Genomic DNA, 17,480 nt, shown 5'->3' with positions numbered 1-17,480 from the left:
GAATTAAAAACTAGTTCTAATTTTATATAATTCCTATGCAGCTAAGGTAAATGCACACCTAAAAAACATTATCTAAAACATGTTTATAAATTTTGCCATTCCAAAATACCCCATTAGAAGTGCATATTAGTATTAATTATTTAATTTCTTGGTGCATCAACAACTGAGGTCATTGCATGCTTACATGTTTTCAACGTGCTAAGTTAAACATATTTAATATTTTTTTTAACATAGGGTGCAGTGATTGCTGCAAATGAATTATTATGCCTTGTCATCTAGCTCTTGGCTACATTGAATCACGCAGTGAATGAACATTAGGGGTGTGAAATGAAATTAAGAGTTTCAACGTTTGCAATATTATAAAATTCTTCTATGGTTCCCAGTGGGAGAAATATGATCAAGTGCAGCTTTCATATGAAAATCCATGTTTTATAATGAATACTTATTTGAAAGTCCTGCTGAACTTGTAGTTGTGGGGCAGCAAAATACCCCATGCCTTGAGAATGCTCACGTTCATCATGGATGGCAAAGATCAATTTAGAATAGAAGACTGGATTTCAATACAAAAAGGTATGGATGTGCGATAACTCACTGTGTACAAACTGTCAACAGCTGGTTGGGCCTGTATCCCTCGTTCTCTCTTGATCTGCCCTACAGTCTTCATTCCTTTCCAACTGTTCTTAATGCTAGGAGGCAACAGCAGGGACGTGACCGGGTTGTAAAACTGTGGAACATCTACCCTGTACCAGGTTCTGCAAAATACTATATCTGTAAGAAGTAAAAATTAATATTAAAAGATTATAATGAGAGAGTACATCACCAACTTTTTAATTTCAAAGTTCAGCTAATTTTAGAGCCATATGTTCAAGACTTTCAGTCTAGATATCAGGTGCAAGACCTATTGTCATGATTATAGCTAGTTTGGTGAAATTATATTCATTGCTATAGCATTATTATAGTCATACATTAAAATTTTTTCTCAGTTTTTCAAATAAGTTACCAAGAAGATAAAATTTTATAACGCCTTTGAATTTCTAATGAAGGCATTGGAAATATTTTTTTCATCATTCTTGGTTTCATCTTGTACAGAAATTACAATCCATGTCATGAGGCCAAACATTCCATTCATTTAATGCACAAATTCTCAGCTCAGTCTGAATCATGACAGTTGGCTTCTTATTGTTACTAACTTGCTGCCATTTTTAACTTAATGACATGCACATAGTGAGTTCAATATATATAAATCATGTAATTGCTTAGAGCATGATATAAATATTCTAGGGAATGAATTAATCTAAGAACTAGCTAATTGATAACAGTTTAAGCAATACTAGATAAAACTGGCCTCCAAGTGTGCTTCCTTGCATATTGTTAGTAGTTTTAGGGGAGATGACTGACAGCTAAGGTCATTTGCATCATTAGAGATGGATGGAAAAGGAGAAAAGGTGGAGAGAATCCCAGCATCAGCATTAGTCTACTCTTAATGAAAGGTGCCAAGGGGTCCAGAGTTTACTGTACGATCCAACGGACAACATACTCAATCGAAGAGCTCTTCAAAAAGCATCTCAAGTAGGGATCGGGGTAACACTGAAAAACATCAGCCTTCTCCAGGATTTGAACCTGGACCCTCTCGGTGGGAAGCCAGTATGTTAGCCACTGCACCATCACCAATTCCCCCTTCCTGTCATGATTGCTGTCTCATATTTATCTCTGGCTGTCTTTCATTTTAATTTAGATAACAGCATAGTTCCCTTTTTTGAATTTTACCATGGTATATAAAGTTACAAATAAAAATCTATTAAATTTGTTGTCACAGGCATAACGATATGGAATTTACTCAACATACTGAAATGAAAGAAGTAACTTTGTAATTTCATACAAGCTTTGTTCAAACATGACTGAAGTTTCAGCATTTGATCTTATAATCAGGTCTGGTGATGACATTAAACTTTGAAACCTAGGTTGTGTTTTAATAAAGTTTGTGTGGAATTACTAAATTACTTCTTTCATTTATAAATATATGGAAAATCTATTATTTAAAACATGGATAGTCAATTAGGTACAAGAGACTCACCACTTAATACAATTTTGTCTTCAAATGTTGCCCTAAATACTCCTTCTGGCTTTGATGCAGCTTTTTTTATTTGGCCACGTACACCCGAGACAGTTTTAATTTTGGCACCTTCAAATCTTGCAACCTATGTTTCCAAAGTAAAATTTTAAATGAAATGTAATGGCAGGGAAAAGAAATTTTTTATTAATCATAAAAGTAATCACTTCTCACCTCAAGAGCACTATTGAACATGCCCTGTATAAATGCTGTTTTCTTATAAATCTTCATTGGCGTTCCAACTAATTTCAGTTTCTTCACAATGCATGTCGATTTATCTAGTTCCACTACTGATCCAGTAGCTGCAATCCTAAATCCTGGCTATAAATTAATAAAAATAAAAGATATTTTATAAGATGCATTGAAGAGAAAAAATTACAAGGTAAGAGCTTTGCAGAAAGAGATCAAGACCATATTCACCATTGTAAGGCTCTCAGTACCATAAATTTTGTGAACTTAGAGTTAACATACACAAACAAACTACACACAGAATAAGACGGAAATACAAGAAAAATAAACAAAACATGAAATTATGACATTAAATGTCTTTCTTTATCAAACAAATGCATATGTGCCAAGAGCTAACCATTTTGTCACGTGGATAATATGATGACTGTACGTATTTACCCACTAACTCCATGTTTAGTCTTGAAATAGTGAAATGAAATTGAAATTACCATATGATTAAATATTATAAGAGTTCAATGTATGCACAGTAATGAAACCTTGGATAACTGTTACAGTTCCACAGAGAATGAATATTATGAAGACAACACTTTCCATCCTAAATTCCCAAATTCAGTACTTTAATCATTGATATATGAGTAAAAACAACATGCGTAAAGAATATAACTTGAATAGAAATATTGTATGTCAATGTAATTTTAAAATAAATGCACTAACATTTAACAATCACTTTTTAGCCACAATAACTTTATTTGCAGAAAACTCTAACAGTACACTAAAATTACAGATTTACTTGAATCCAACATCTTGCTACATACCTGTTTGGTGGCAATATCTTGAATGGCCAGCAAACCAGTACTTTGAGGAGTAATGGGTCCCCAAAAATGTGCCATGCAGTGCACGTGTTCTGGAGTGTATTTTAAAAGCCTGCAAAGCAAAAAATTAAAATTTGCAAACAAAATATTTAAGCTGAAACCTTAACATTAATTATTATGGTATACATAAATATAAGACATAAGGCTCAAGCGGTGAAATATTTACCAGGGCAAAATGTGTGATCATTATGAGCTTAGAAGGACAAGTAAATAAAAGTTTAAAATGTTTAAGTCCTTCTCATTTGAAAGTAATATGAAGACGTTGATCTGCTATGTACGTGCATGTACAAACTTTCCTTAATTATAAGTTACAAAATCAAACTTTTGAGGAGTGAATATTTTTTATATACCTAATTAACTTTCAAGCTTGTCAATTGACAAACAATTATTTCCACTGCATAGCAATACCAGTACATATGTATGTGCTTGTAAGGTATTTCTTTCTAATGGGTGACACAGCAATGCAACAGGCCTCGTGAGTCTAACTCAACCTGACCAGCTTAGGAAAGCCTAGTTGTAGTAGATTTTAAATTGAACCCGAGACCCCACCTAGTCTACAGCTGCTACTGATGATAATTTCAAAAGTAAATTTGAATTAAAGGAAAGAATTAAATCAGCTAACAGCGAAGAGAGAAGCATAGATGAGGAAGGTCCTCGATACTTGCTGAGTTGGGGTCAGAACCAAGGAAGATGAAAAGTCTTTCAAAACTAAGCCGATATGGTGCATACATATTTACGGTGGAACCTGGAATTTACATATCCTGAATTTACAGAAGCCCTGAACCTATATTATTTGTTATGGTCTACAGTTGTCTTCTAACAAATCAATGCAGTATGAGAATCAAAACAGGTTTCAAAAGCAGAACTTATAAAAATTACATCACTTCAAAGAGATGATTTGCCATCTTTACTTAATCATAGGCTTCATTTGAAATTTTATGTTTTCATTTAAATTATGCACACTGGTTCATTGAAAATTAGGTTTCGTAAATAGAGTGATAAGGTGGAATTGAATCAATTTTTTAAATTATCAATTTTCACAAGGAAACTTGTTAGGAGCTTGAATTTATTCGGTTATCATATCTGAGCAAAATCGAAAGAGTACTCTCAAAGTAATTACTAGAAAACATTTCACACAATACATTGCGATTTTCTCAAACTTTGAAATTAGTTAGTAATTAAGAAACATTGCCAGCCTCTTAGATCCCCACACACTTGTAACAAAGTGAAAATGAAAAGTAACAAATCTTTGTTCTTATATTGGGGCCCTCAATGCCTTGGAATCAAGCAACTGATTGTATTGCCAGGGGTGTCTAACACTTAAAGATAAACTAATGGTACTACTTTTAGAATTTTAAAGTTTTCAGATTATCCATTTTTAAGTGAAAACCAATCTATTGATACTGATATATTTTTTCTGATAGTGCCTTTTGCCAGATTAAAGTGAAATTTGAAAAGGAAACTCAAGGATAAAAACCATCATGGCCATAAAACAATGCCATTATTTCATCCCTTCTGCCCCTGGGATGGTAATAGTGAATGCGATGGGAACAGGTACTTTTGCAATTCTAGCATGCATAAAACAATTAGGGAACAATGGCTCGGTGATATTCCGAATAGTGAATACAAGTTTCACTCCAATGCCTTACAGTTTTCCATGTTCATTTTATCAATATCATTCCATGCATGCTAAAATGACTCAGGGTTGGGTCATGCAGTGGCCAAAAGGTAGGGGCCCATATAAATGCAAATCTTTCGTGTCTAAAAGTCACCTATTGCGCAAGTTATCCTCCAACTTAGAATACAAAGGTAAGGTTTGAAACCGTCGCCAGCCAAGAGAGATCACCAATGGATCACGTGTCTTCAGTATTTTCTTATACCATCGGTGCTTCTTGATTCGAACCTGCAAATGAAATTGAAAATATGAGGCCATTTTACACAATTCATCCCAATGATTAAATGAAATTCAACATATGATCCGCATACCTGAACATATCCTACATTCTCCTCACCAGGAAGAAGACCTCCAATGATTAAGGGATATGTGGGATCAAAATTTGTGATCAGCTCACATGGAACAGAGTCCATTTCAACCCGTAAATACATCCCAGGACGATAGCCTTCAAGCTTCACACGTTCACTATCATCTAAGTCCTCAAAAGCACTGCGATTAATCTATAGAAATATATAAAGAGAAAAATTACAAACAATCGATGTAATGTAACTTTGGTGGCATAATGAATTCCAACTAAAACTTTTTCCAAAAACGACTTTCATAAACACAGCCATGCTTTTATTTTTGCTACTGCCACAGTAACTTTGCTACTGTCACATGATTCACTAAAAAATACCACTTTGTTAAAAATTACCTTCGACTGCATGTCAGCTTCTTGTTTCAGCTCTTCATAAAATGATTTGTCTCCTCCTCCTCTACCAAATTCATCATACTCGGCATTAAACTTCTCTTTTAGCTTGCGTTTCTTTTCTGCTAATTGTTCTCTTTCATTCTTGTCATCTTTTCCACTAACAGCAGAATTTCCATCACCTTCATTTTTTATCGATATGAAAAATATGCAAATTAGTATTAAAACAGACAATATTCTTCTCTCGTATATACAGGCATATCCTATAGTGAAGATATCCAGGAGCATAAGAGTTTTTACAATAAAATTTCACTGTATTCATTAAAGTATTCAATTATTTGAATACATTTTTGGTTTTTAATTTAAAAATTATTTAATTAGCTCAAATCATAGGAATTCTCTGAGAAAGTTCTCATAAGCAAATTGAAATACAAGATTTGAAAGAAAATCACACGCCACATGGCCAACAGCAGAGAAGCCTCATTTCATGGACTTTTCCAAAAACTGGCATGAAATAACACATGAATTATGACCATTTAAAAGACTTGAAATTTTCACTAACAAAGAGCAATCAATGTATACAACTTTCTGGAAATGGATGCAGACTGATGAGGATGTAGAGGAAGCAACATTTAAGTTAAACATTAAAAGAATTAGCTAGGGATAGATTGTCAAATGGATTTTATCATTTCACAGATCCAAGTTATGTCACAAAGGTCAAATTTCTCCTAACCAGAAGGTATTCATCTTAAATGTGTGCATTTTTAGTTAACCATAGTTGCTTATCTTAAGGTAAACCTTTTTTTTTTAAATCAGAAGGCTAGTAAGAATTACCACTTTTTGAAGGCTTAGCAGTATGTTTTTCTCCTGTTTCCAAATCTTCAAAGTCACCATACACACTTTCGTCATCACTTTGAAAATCGTCAGCTTTCAACAGATCCTCAGCATTTTCAGACTCTCCCCATTTTCCTGTCACAAAGCAATCCCTTATGCAATCTAATGCCTATAAAAACAAAAAAGACTTCATTAATAGAAAACCATGATGATAAAAATTAAGATTTAATACACAAATGTTAAATTATACATAATTTGTACATTGGTAAGATTCCTAAATGTCATTGTGAAAGATGTGTGTATGTATTTCATTATCTTTTTAAGATGTATTTGGGGCAGTTCACATTAATCATTTGCCTAAAGGACATGAAAGTATCTCATTTGTTGATGTTTATATATATGTTAGAGTATTGTTAAATAAAACCTAGGTTTCTTTGTGCTCTAAATACACAAGACATGAAGGCATTGACCTGAGAGAGGGTCAACAAGATCAATTGAGCACCCGAAAAAGAAAGTAAGTTTTAGGATAGAAGAAATGCTAGCTGGACTGAGCTTCAGTTTGTCAGTTTTATAGGTTATAAGGAACCATGCTAGGATTAAAACATGTCATTGATTTGGCAATAAAAAGGTGAATATTGAGTTAGGGAGAAGGGATAGAGAATTATATAATAAACTAAGACAAGAATCTGACATGGTAAAACAGTGCAAGGATATGAAGGAATTACATTGATGGAGAGAAATTAACTTCCAATCAGATTTGAGAAAGGTAGTGCTCATATTCACATTTATTTAACCATATGAGATTAAGGCTACATGGAGAAATTACTATAAGAACTTTACAGTAGGGATAATCTGCTGGTGCACTCAAATATAGAATGAGAATGGAAGTTAGATAGCTCTGGTGCAAGAAGGCAGTCATAATGGATGATAGCCCCACAGACTTTTTTTCAGGACTAGGAAAAAATGAAAGAATTTTTATGGACTTAGTTGTAACACACTTGAGGAAGAGGTTTGGGCAGATGACTTCAAGTCAACATTAAGGCCAGTTGGCAAGAAAAGTAGTAAGTAGTATTAAATTGTACTTTCCCCAAATATTTACAGCAGCTAAGCATAAAGCAGTAAAGGTAACATTGTCACAAATTAATATAAAATATAACAGGTTATTTAAAACACTAAAAAAATAATTCCACTTGCCACTGTATTACTAGTAGTAGTAGTTTTGAGGGGAGGCGACCGACAGCTGAGGTCATTTGCGCCATAGGGGATGGATAGGAAAGGATGAAGGGTGGAGAGAAACCCGGCGTCGGCATTAGCCTACTCTTTACGAAAGGCGCCAAGGGGTCCGCGGCTTAACGTCCCATCCGACGGACGGCGTACTCACTCAAAGTGCCCTCCACAAAGCACCTCAAGCAGGGATCGAGATACCTCTGAAAAATATTCAACACCGCCGGGATTTGAACCCGGGCCCTCTGGGTGGGAAGCCAGTACGCTAGCCCCCGCACCATCTCGATCCCCCTGTATTACTGTATTGATTTGGGACCAAATTGATGTGTCAATAGGTGATACAATAAAATATACATTACAAGGTAGAAATTACAGATGAATGTGCAAGAAAGAGTGATGCAAATGGCATACCACCTCTACAAAATTTTACTGTCCGAAATTCAAAACTGAAGGACCATTTTAGGGTGCAAAACAATTAGGTTGGCATTATCTAGGAAAAAAAAGTCTTCAGAGCAAATTGTTGACTTACATTTCCCTCAAGCCAATCCCTTGGAGTGTGATTCAAATCCAAAACAGTGTCAATGCCATCCAATGCAAACTTGTCTTCGGCCTTTTGATGCTGTTTGTCACGAACAACTCGAAAGAGTCCTCCCACCTTTTCCTCCTCATCATCTTCAGGATCATTATTTTCTTCCTTCAATTTATTTAGACCCTTGTTACCTAAGAAAGGTAAAAATGAAAGGTGACTTTTTATACGCAGAAATATATTAAAACACTATTAAAACATTCCGTAGACTAAGCAATTGTAGCAACATAATTAACTCTCAATCTAAATTACAAGTATGGATAGGTCCCAGCTGCAATAGGAAGATCATGATGAACATTTATGGGATTAAAAAAAATAAAAATTACTCATCAATACTATAATGCAGTGCATGTATCAAGAGAGAGCTGTCAACATTTTAATTTTTCATAAGCAGTATTTTGCAATAATTTCAGGGTAAAAATCATTCACCTTGTCCGGGATTTGAACCCGTATCCCTAGACGCCCGACCGAGTGCCAGTTAAGCTATCAAGACATCCTCTTACACTCTGAGATTTTCGGGTCTATAAAGGAACAAGATGTTGCGAAGAAATTGTGGCATTGTAATGCACACTAAGCAGATGACTCCATTAAAAGTTACCGTCACAACATCTTCCACAGTTTCTTGGCATTTGTCAAAGATAAAACACCCCTAGCGTTTAAAGTGGGCTACAACCTCTTGGACTGTGGTGCATCATGCATGACTCCAAATGCCAGTGACATTGTATGTATGGTATTTTGTCAAAGCATCTTGCTCCTTTAAAGCCTCCAAAATCTTGGACACCTCCATATTAATCAATCTCAGCTTGACTGGCAAAAGCACTCCGCCAGACATTGAAATCCAGGTGCAAATATTAGTCGAAGCGAATGATTTTTACATTTCAAAATTGTTGCATTGTAATGCACATTTAAAGGATGAATTCGCTAAAAGTTTCTGTTGCAGCATCTCCTGCAATTTCTTGAAATTTGAAGCAGTATTCTGTTAAGACAAAGCAGCAACCTGATATTTGCATGTAAGACTACCAGGAATTAGGTGTGCATCTGATCCTAGCATTTGTCAATTTTCTCTTCAGCAGAGATGTTTTAGGAAATTCTTGCTCTATTGTCCTTAAATAATACTTGCAATTTTGGCATATTTTTCTAGACATACTCTGATTTCAAACTCTGATGTTGTACCATTGTATTTTCTGTGTCCTTCAAAAACTACCTTAACTGGTAGAATATCAATATTAATATCTTTATTTACATTAGGAGTACATATTTCTTAAGGCAAGATTCCTTTTTCCTTTCCTGTGCAAGATGCACCTTATGCAAACCTAGTTGATATTTTCTGAGAAGTGTTACATGTTTACATGACACGCTTGTACTCCACATATAAAAATGATGACCACTAATTTTAAGCTCTTAAAAAAAAGGGTAATTTTAATGATTAGCAGTTTTCCTCTGCTATGTAAGCAAGAAAACTAGGTAAGCAGAGATAAATTCTCCCATGATATGACCTTACTGGAATCTTCAGCCAATGGTAAATGGTATAGCTTGGTTGAAAGTTCCTGGCATTAGTGCAGACACCTATTTCCAACTAGATTGAGTCTATTTTGAAGAATTACAGCAATGAGGCTGTGGGGATGAAAGTGATTGTTGACCATCCTTATGACCCTAGTCTTTAGCTCCTCCTTGCTTTCCCATTCAAGATTCCTCCCCCTATGACATTTTCCTCTTCATTTGCTTGCTTCCTTTCTGTGTATTGAAGAGCCAGGATCATTTGGCTGTAGCATGTACATATTTTTGACAATGTATAGGGTGCAGGTTTGAGTTCTTCCATAGACAAAATATAAATTTCATACTAATACCAATTATTCAGTGAAATGTTTACACATTGCCTTAAGTCATTGGAGAAGCTAATGCCAAAACCTATCTCTACTACCTGCATTTTCCACCTCATTAAGTTTTTGTGATCTACTCAAAATCATGGCTTAGAGAGAATTTATGGTGGCACTTAGGAAAACCCAGATGGCCGGAGAATTGATGCAATATTACCTACTTTCGACATATTTGCAATCCCTTCACACAAATTATTATGCTGGTATTGGTAATAAATCCTAGATTACTACAGTTAGAAGGATAACTCCCAATTAACCCTTAACCTATTTTCTCTAGCATATTGATGAAATTGATAAGCAACTTCTCTGCCATAGCACTGCAAAGGTTTTAAGATGAAATCTGATGGATGCCTAGTGATGTCCATATAATAAAATGCATTCATAAAAAAACTAAAAATTATCCTGTCTAAAGGAAAGCATGAGAAAGGATAAAAGAGTAAAGAAACCCCCTTTTCAACTGATTGGTACTTGGAATAACCCAGGAATGAACTTTAGAGATGTTGAAAACCACAGGTAACTGATGGCATGGAGCCTTACAGCTCTACTAAACTAATTATTAATAATAATTTTACATAAAAATGTTCATTACCATAAACTAATGCCATCAACTTGGAACTGCTATTCTGGTGGTCATAAAAAGCATTAGATGCTCTTTTGGCAAGATCTTTCTTCCAACGAGCAGCTGATTCCTCCATCATCTCTCTACCAATCTCATCTCCAGAATTGTCTTCACCTCCTCCATCACTTCCATCCAATTCGCTGCCTTCACTGGCATCATCTTCACTTTCACTAGTGCCATCCTCACTAGAACCCTCCTCACTTTCCTCCTCACACTCACTTGCAGACTCGGTCTTCCTTTCCAGCAAGGCCAAAGTCTCACGGACCCTGTCATGCACATCCTTATCTTGCTTGTTCCCTACAGTTCTATATTCTTGAACTTTTGCCACACATTTACTTTTCTTTTTGGACCCTGTCCTATTAGGACCAAGCACATCACCTTGAGCCCCATCCTTGTAATCGTCCATACTTTCATCACTTTCTTCTTTATCACTTGCTTCATCTCCACTTTCACTAGAAAAGTCATCAGTGCTTGTTACTGGCTTGCCCTCGGCATCCACATGTTCACTCTCATCAAAATCATTGATGTCCATTCTCTCTTCTTCATTCAATCCTATTTCCTTCAAAAGTTTCATTTCTACATCTTTCACACCAATTGTTTTCTTGAAAGGTTTCAAGTTCTTGAGTACTAACTGTTCTGATTCCTCATCTGTATGTTGCATAGCCTCTTCATTCTGTAAAAAATCAATAAGAGAGTAAAAGAGATTTGCATCCAAATAAATGGATTATGCATTTATTTTTTTCGAGTTACGTTACCAATTGAATAACAGAATTTAAAGGATAAGAAAAATGTTATGCTAACATAGTTGGCCTGAATTCGTAAAAAAAGAGCCCTTCCCTTTAACTGAATCACATAAATAAATTTGCAGGAAAATGATCATATTTAGTGTGTGCTGACTCAATCAATGATTTCAAATTCATGGCTAATTCAGTCTTTTTAAAGGCCAGCACTGCTGGATCATTTGAAATAAAATATTTTAGTTCAGCATATATTTTACATCAATAAAAATATATAACTGGCAGGTTAGGTTCCTTAATTGATCCTAATGTGATTGGTTTTTAAAAAATGGTTTGAACTTACACAATTTTCATTTATAGGACTGGGGTTTATTTAACTTATTTGAAGGAATCACAACGTAATTAAAAACATTTTTCTGGATGTAAAAATTTATGGACCAAACTGAAGGGGATTTTAAATAAAGCATGATTACAGGTCCAGACATAAGGAGTTGGTCCGTTCACTATAATATGCTAATGATAACAAGGCCATCACGAGTAAACTGAAAAATAAATGAATAAGGATTATACATCTATTTTAACAAGCCTTTGGTCTATTCTACATAAATGCATATATGTGGGTAATTGGCATTTAGTGTACTCTTCGTAAGCTCATGTTTAATACTCATCATTTTATAAATGCACCCACCTAGAAGCTTTATGGGATCAATACATTTTCAGTCTACAATTACTTTCTGATTAATTTCAGGAAAATTGGTTTGGTAAGAGAAAAAAGGATGGGCATGTGATTCATTCTTCATCGGAAGCAAGCTATAAAAAGTAATCCCGTACAAACCAGGCCAGACTTAAGACAATTGCAAAGCATGTATGCACCTCGTCATCTGTATTTCCTTTCTCCCAAGGAGGCTTTGCAATTCTGCTGACTTTTCTCTGAAGTGAAGTCTTCTGCATCTTCCGCATCACCTTCTTTTTCTTTGTTTTTGCCCCTTCATCATCTTCACTTGAGCTGCACATGCTTTCTGCTTCATTTTCCTCTTCTTCATCATTATCCTCAGCACCACTTTCACCACCTGAGTCAGCCTCCTCTTCATCATTATCCTCAGCACCACTTTCACCACCTGAGTCACCATTGTCAGCATCAGGGAAGATAACTTTTCTTCGTGTCCTCCCAGTGTCATCCTTAACAGCTTCCTCCTGGTATAAACTTGCCCTAGTAAGGAAACATAGAAGTGTACTATTTGGTACTGTCCCAAATATACAAATACAAGGAAATGACATATTTCAAAGACACCCAAGTAATATGGAATCCATGCAGTTAGCACAAAGCATGGAGACAACATGGTGGAATTTAGTATCAACAGTTTCAATAGCGTTTATGATGGCCATTTTCAGTTTTAGCACTAAAATTGAACAATTGCACTTTTGGATGCTGCTTAACATGGAAAATTGTGGCTCATGTTTTCACATTCCTTGCCAGCTGCAAGAATAGGAAAAGGATACCTGATGAATCAGTCTTCAACAGATGCAAGTTAGAACCAAAGTACTCCACATGTGATAGCATCAGAGTCACATACTTGAAGTTGACCTTTAACTACAGTGATTCATGGCTTAAATAGATTCATGGCTGAGGTAAGGCCTCAATTCCATCTCCATTCTGATTAGTATTTATTAAAAACTCATTTATTTATTATGTAAGAACAAAAAATTCTTTACATAATATAATTCACTAGATTGGAAAATATGAGTGGCATTGTATTAGCTCTTCCAATTGCATACCAAAATATTTCACAGGAAAAATGATATTACTTTCTTTAATGATAAACTTCAAAAGAAAAGAAAAAATCAAAGAATACAAAGGCAGAGGCTGTTAGTGTACACATAATGCATTTCAGTCAATTGTCAATCAGATATAATATTTGAAAACCAAACGTAAAAGAGTAATAACTACAAGAAAGAAAATATTTGCATGAAATTGGCTAACAGTATTCTCATTAACTTTGTAATTTTAGGTTTTTTTGTGTGAGAAATTCATTGAGCTAGGTCACAATTTTGGTGCAATTTATCAGGAGGCCAAAACTGTCTCAAAATTCATATAAAACACTTTTAATGCACAAAATCAGAATGTTAATCCAATGGATATTAAAAACATTCTGTCTCCTGTGTTATACATTTACCTATCAAGAATTTATCTTTTACAGTTATTATCTGATTATTTTTAAAATGCATAGTAGCTCATAGTTATAAATGAAAATGAGAAAAAAGTTGTGTTCTTAAGAATTTGAGTTAAAATTTCAGATTTGGTTAGGTTTGACACACATATGTAGCAACATTTTTTAAGTGAAATAGAAACAAAATTAAAAGACAAGCTATTTTCAAAAGGTAATCTTATCCTCAATGGTGAGTGTGAATTTTAAATTTTATCTTGAAAATAGGCCTAAGATATTAATAAAACTTGCTATATCCAATGTTTTCAGGCACAATCAAGCATTTTATTTAGATTTCCAATCCAGGAAAACACACTGTAACTCAATCAATAAAATAGTTGCTAATTGTTTTTATATGTTAATAAATAAAGGAAGAAAATTGTTATGCTACTGCTCTTGAGAGATATAAAGATTAGAAAGATACGTGAAAGATATAAATATATTACTATGAACAAGAAAAAAATCTTGTTTCAAAAGTTCTAACTCTGACACAAACAAAATAAAACTTAATTGATTTTATTTTGATTTTCAATTAATCTCGAATGCATCTTATTTACGAATAAATCAGACTTGGACTTTTTATTATGCTTTATGAAAATAACATAATATCAATATTTTAATTGAGATTACATTTTAGAGTCAACCCATTTAACAAGCAAAGATTTGTCTTTGAGTTACAATACAGGAATGTACATTTAAGTACTTTTAAAACTATGAATTTATCATTATACAAGTTCATTTTCTCTTGAGCATCAAGAAAAATACCTTAACATGACACTAACTCCAAATTAACTCAGAGAAATTATTGTTACTCATAATAAGAAGAAAAAATTGATTATTTGAAACCTTTTGAAAAGAACCACCCATACATGTCAAAAATTTTTGGTTTGCTTAATATATGTAAAAATGCAATGCACAAGAGTGGATATAAAAAATCCCTCACTAAAAAAGAATTTCAGCACTTTACTATCCAATTTATTTCATGGAAAAGTTTCTACTCCTTAATTAGGAATTCTTTTCACCACATCAATCTTAAACTGTGAATATTCATTAAATAGATTGGATAAATGTAATAGATAGCTCTATACTAATTATATTAGCTGTGGTATAACTTTTTAGGTAGAAAAACTGAGGTTTTTGATTTTTCATTATTGCATGCCTAAATTTTATTAATTGCCTATTTAGTCGGCAGCCTCTCTTGCTCTATCAGGATTATTACTACTAACAATAAATGAGCAATGGTCACAACTCAACCCCCAAAAAGGGTTGGCAAATTCTCACAAAACTTATGATAATGGTAAAATCTAAGCTATTGTCACCTTTTTCTGTTGAAATCTTCAGCAGTCATTGGTTCAGTATTGCTAAACATTTTCATTTGACTTTGAGCCATCTGAATATCTAGTGTTTCCTTAGTGTCAAGCAAGGATGAAACCAAAGAATTTTCCTCTTTCTTTTGACCACCTTCTTCTCCCTAAGGAGATCAGATGCAAATGGAAAAAAACATTAATTATTAACAGGAAAACATCATTAGAAAATAATATGGACATTATCAAATAATGTCCAAATTAGGAATTCCAAAATACAGCAAAAGAGAATTTCAGTATGAAACAATTTCTTTAATTTTAACAAATCACATACATTTCTAATTGACTCAATCTCAAACTTGACGGGTGACTAAATCAGTCCAGACATAGGCAAGATATATATAACACAGTTATGATATTTCCTGCCAGCATTGAATATTGCACTATGGATTAACACATCCAGTCCTTTTGACATTTATTTTAATTGGCCTTTAATTGACAAATATGATCCATATTACTTCACTCTAACTGACATTTTGTGCAACAGAATGAATGCATTAAATTTGTTATCTCTCAACTGCAGTCACCTGAACACCAGCAAACGTTTTTGTCAAAATATTTCAAGAAGAAATTCTCCCTTGTCTTAATGGTAGGATGAATGAAATATGAGGAACGTTATGGCCACTGATGTATACCATGTATTATTACACCAAGAGAGGAAGTATATAAATGAAGTAATGTCATACCTTGTGTGAATGACTACCTCCAAGTTCTACATATACAGCATCTTTGTCATAGACAATACCACCAACACCCGAGAAAGGTGCATAAACATACTGGTCTTTTTCAATCAAACTTCTTCTCTTTCCAACCTTGTCAGGTAAAGGGCATGGATCTGGCAACAGACTAACATCACTAATAAAAAAATCTCCACATCCTATACCAAACAAAAAAGTAAAACATGAAAAATTATTAGTCATGATGGCCAAAATAATAATTTCTTATTGTTAAAAAAAGTCAAAATAAAAACGTGTATTTGAAAATATAAATAAGATATTTCTCATCTATTTCAAATTTCAGAATCTCCCTAAATGCCAGCAAAAGTGAAAGATTGGTAAATTATATAAAACCAGGAGAAGATATATGCATATCAAAATGGCTGGATGAATGGTATTTCATGTAGTTGTATGTTTATGATTTTAAACCCATGCCTGTGTGGGTCCTTGCTGGACTGTTCACTCACCTAAGTAAAATTTATTGCAAATTAATAAATTTGGTATACCATTGCATTCAATTGTTGGATATAGGTTAAATATCAAGTACATATTGCCAAATATGAAAAGGAAGATACTGTATTTCTATAAGTAAAACTTGAAAAGGAGATGAGAGAGAGAGAGAGATTGGAAAAATGCCACAACATTCTTAATGAGATCACTAAAAAGAACACAATCAAACAGCAGCATATTAAGAAAATCTAAACTGTTCCATCCCTTGCACGTATAAGCTGGGTTCCATTGTAAACAATATTTTTGGGGAAGAAAACAGCTAAACAATTATGATGACTATACAAGTAAAATCCACTATATCATAATCAATTTCCAAATGATGTAATAATTGTCTACGCAACAGAAACAGAATGTTAACTTCACCATCAGTCAGTATTTGGTTGAGGCCTACAGAATAATGCTAATAAGTTTCCTAAGTTTAAACTAAGTGCTTAACACTTCGCCATCATAAATGTTTAAATCCACTCAGAAAATATGAAATACTCAATTGCAAAGCTACTAGGAAAGATGTGAATAATATGCACATCCATGAGATAAAAATAAATCAGGTCACATTTTCTTAGGGGAAAATGACAGATCAGAGGAAGCAGTAGTACTAGAAGTTTTTAGGGGAGGACTGACTGAAACAGCTAAGGTTATTTGCACCATTAGGGATGTACAGTAAAGGAGGAATGGTGGAGAGAAACATGGCATTGGCCTACTCTTAACAAAAGGCACCCAGGAGTTTCATGCCCTATCTGACGGATGGGGTACTCACTCAAAGTGCTCTCCACAAAGCACTTCAAGTAGGGATCAGGATTCCAATGAAAAATGTCTCCAGAATTCGAACCCAGGCCCTATTGGTAGTAAGCCAGTATTTTAGCCACCACACCTGCCAATTCCCAGATTAAAGCAAATGGCTACTAAATTCCTCAACCATTATTGAACTCTTGAATAAACATTAATTATTCCTTAATTATACAAGTGATTTCAATTATAGCATTTATTAATAATCATGCATTCTATTCGCATTGCTTATGAAGTCTTTTAAGGTTTTCCATAATTGAAAAGTCACAATTCTCCCATCATCTTCAGGGCATTGTATCCAAGACTGCTCTTGAGGACAATGGCAGAGTTAGCCTTCATAAAGTCAGCAGCAAAATACCTGACCTGGTCGAAAACCCAAGAAGATTTCAAGCACACTTGTTTAAAAATATTAATAAGCCATTATCCATCATGCATCCTTAGGACAAAAATATTTCTGGACTGGGGCTGTTACAAAAATATATGTTCCTA

At 34.2% G+C, this 17,480-nt stretch overlaps 1 protein-coding gene across 1 annotated transcript in view; it reads right to left on the bottom strand.

Moving 5' to 3' along the window:
- Positions 1-17,480, bottom strand: part of LOC139691766 (ribosome biogenesis protein BMS1 homolog) — a 28,330-nt gene that overhangs the window by 978 nt on the left and 9,872 nt on the right. Inside the window, exons 8-20 of the mRNA XM_071589622.1 lie at positions 15,666-15,856; positions 14,935-15,086; positions 12,285-12,621; positions 10,645-11,347; positions 8,122-8,312; positions 6,369-6,537; positions 5,541-5,716; positions 5,158-5,346; positions 4,944-5,074; positions 3,115-3,223; positions 2,285-2,431; positions 2,075-2,198; positions 593-768 (exon numbers count right to left, since the gene is read on the bottom strand). Of these exons, the coding sequence (XP_071445723.1) occupies positions 593-768; positions 2,075-2,198; positions 2,285-2,431; positions 3,115-3,223; positions 4,944-5,074; positions 5,158-5,346; positions 5,541-5,716; positions 6,369-6,537; positions 8,122-8,312; positions 10,645-11,347; positions 12,285-12,621; positions 14,935-15,086; positions 15,666-15,856 (2,795 nt within the window). The remainder of the gene's footprint in view (positions 1-592; positions 769-2,074; positions 2,199-2,284; positions 2,432-3,114; positions 3,224-4,943; positions 5,075-5,157; positions 5,347-5,540; positions 5,717-6,368; positions 6,538-8,121; positions 8,313-10,644; positions 11,348-12,284; positions 12,622-14,934; positions 15,087-15,665; positions 15,857-17,480) is intronic.

Source organism: Hetaerina americana, unplaced genomic scaffold (assembly GCF_022747635.1).
Source record: "Hetaerina americana unplaced genomic scaffold, ioHetAmer1.1.p SCAF_4, whole genome shotgun sequence".
NCBI lineage: Eukaryota > Metazoa > Arthropoda > Insecta > Odonata > Calopterygidae > Hetaerina > Hetaerina americana.
This window is presented reverse-complemented; position numbering and strand designations above follow the sequence as displayed.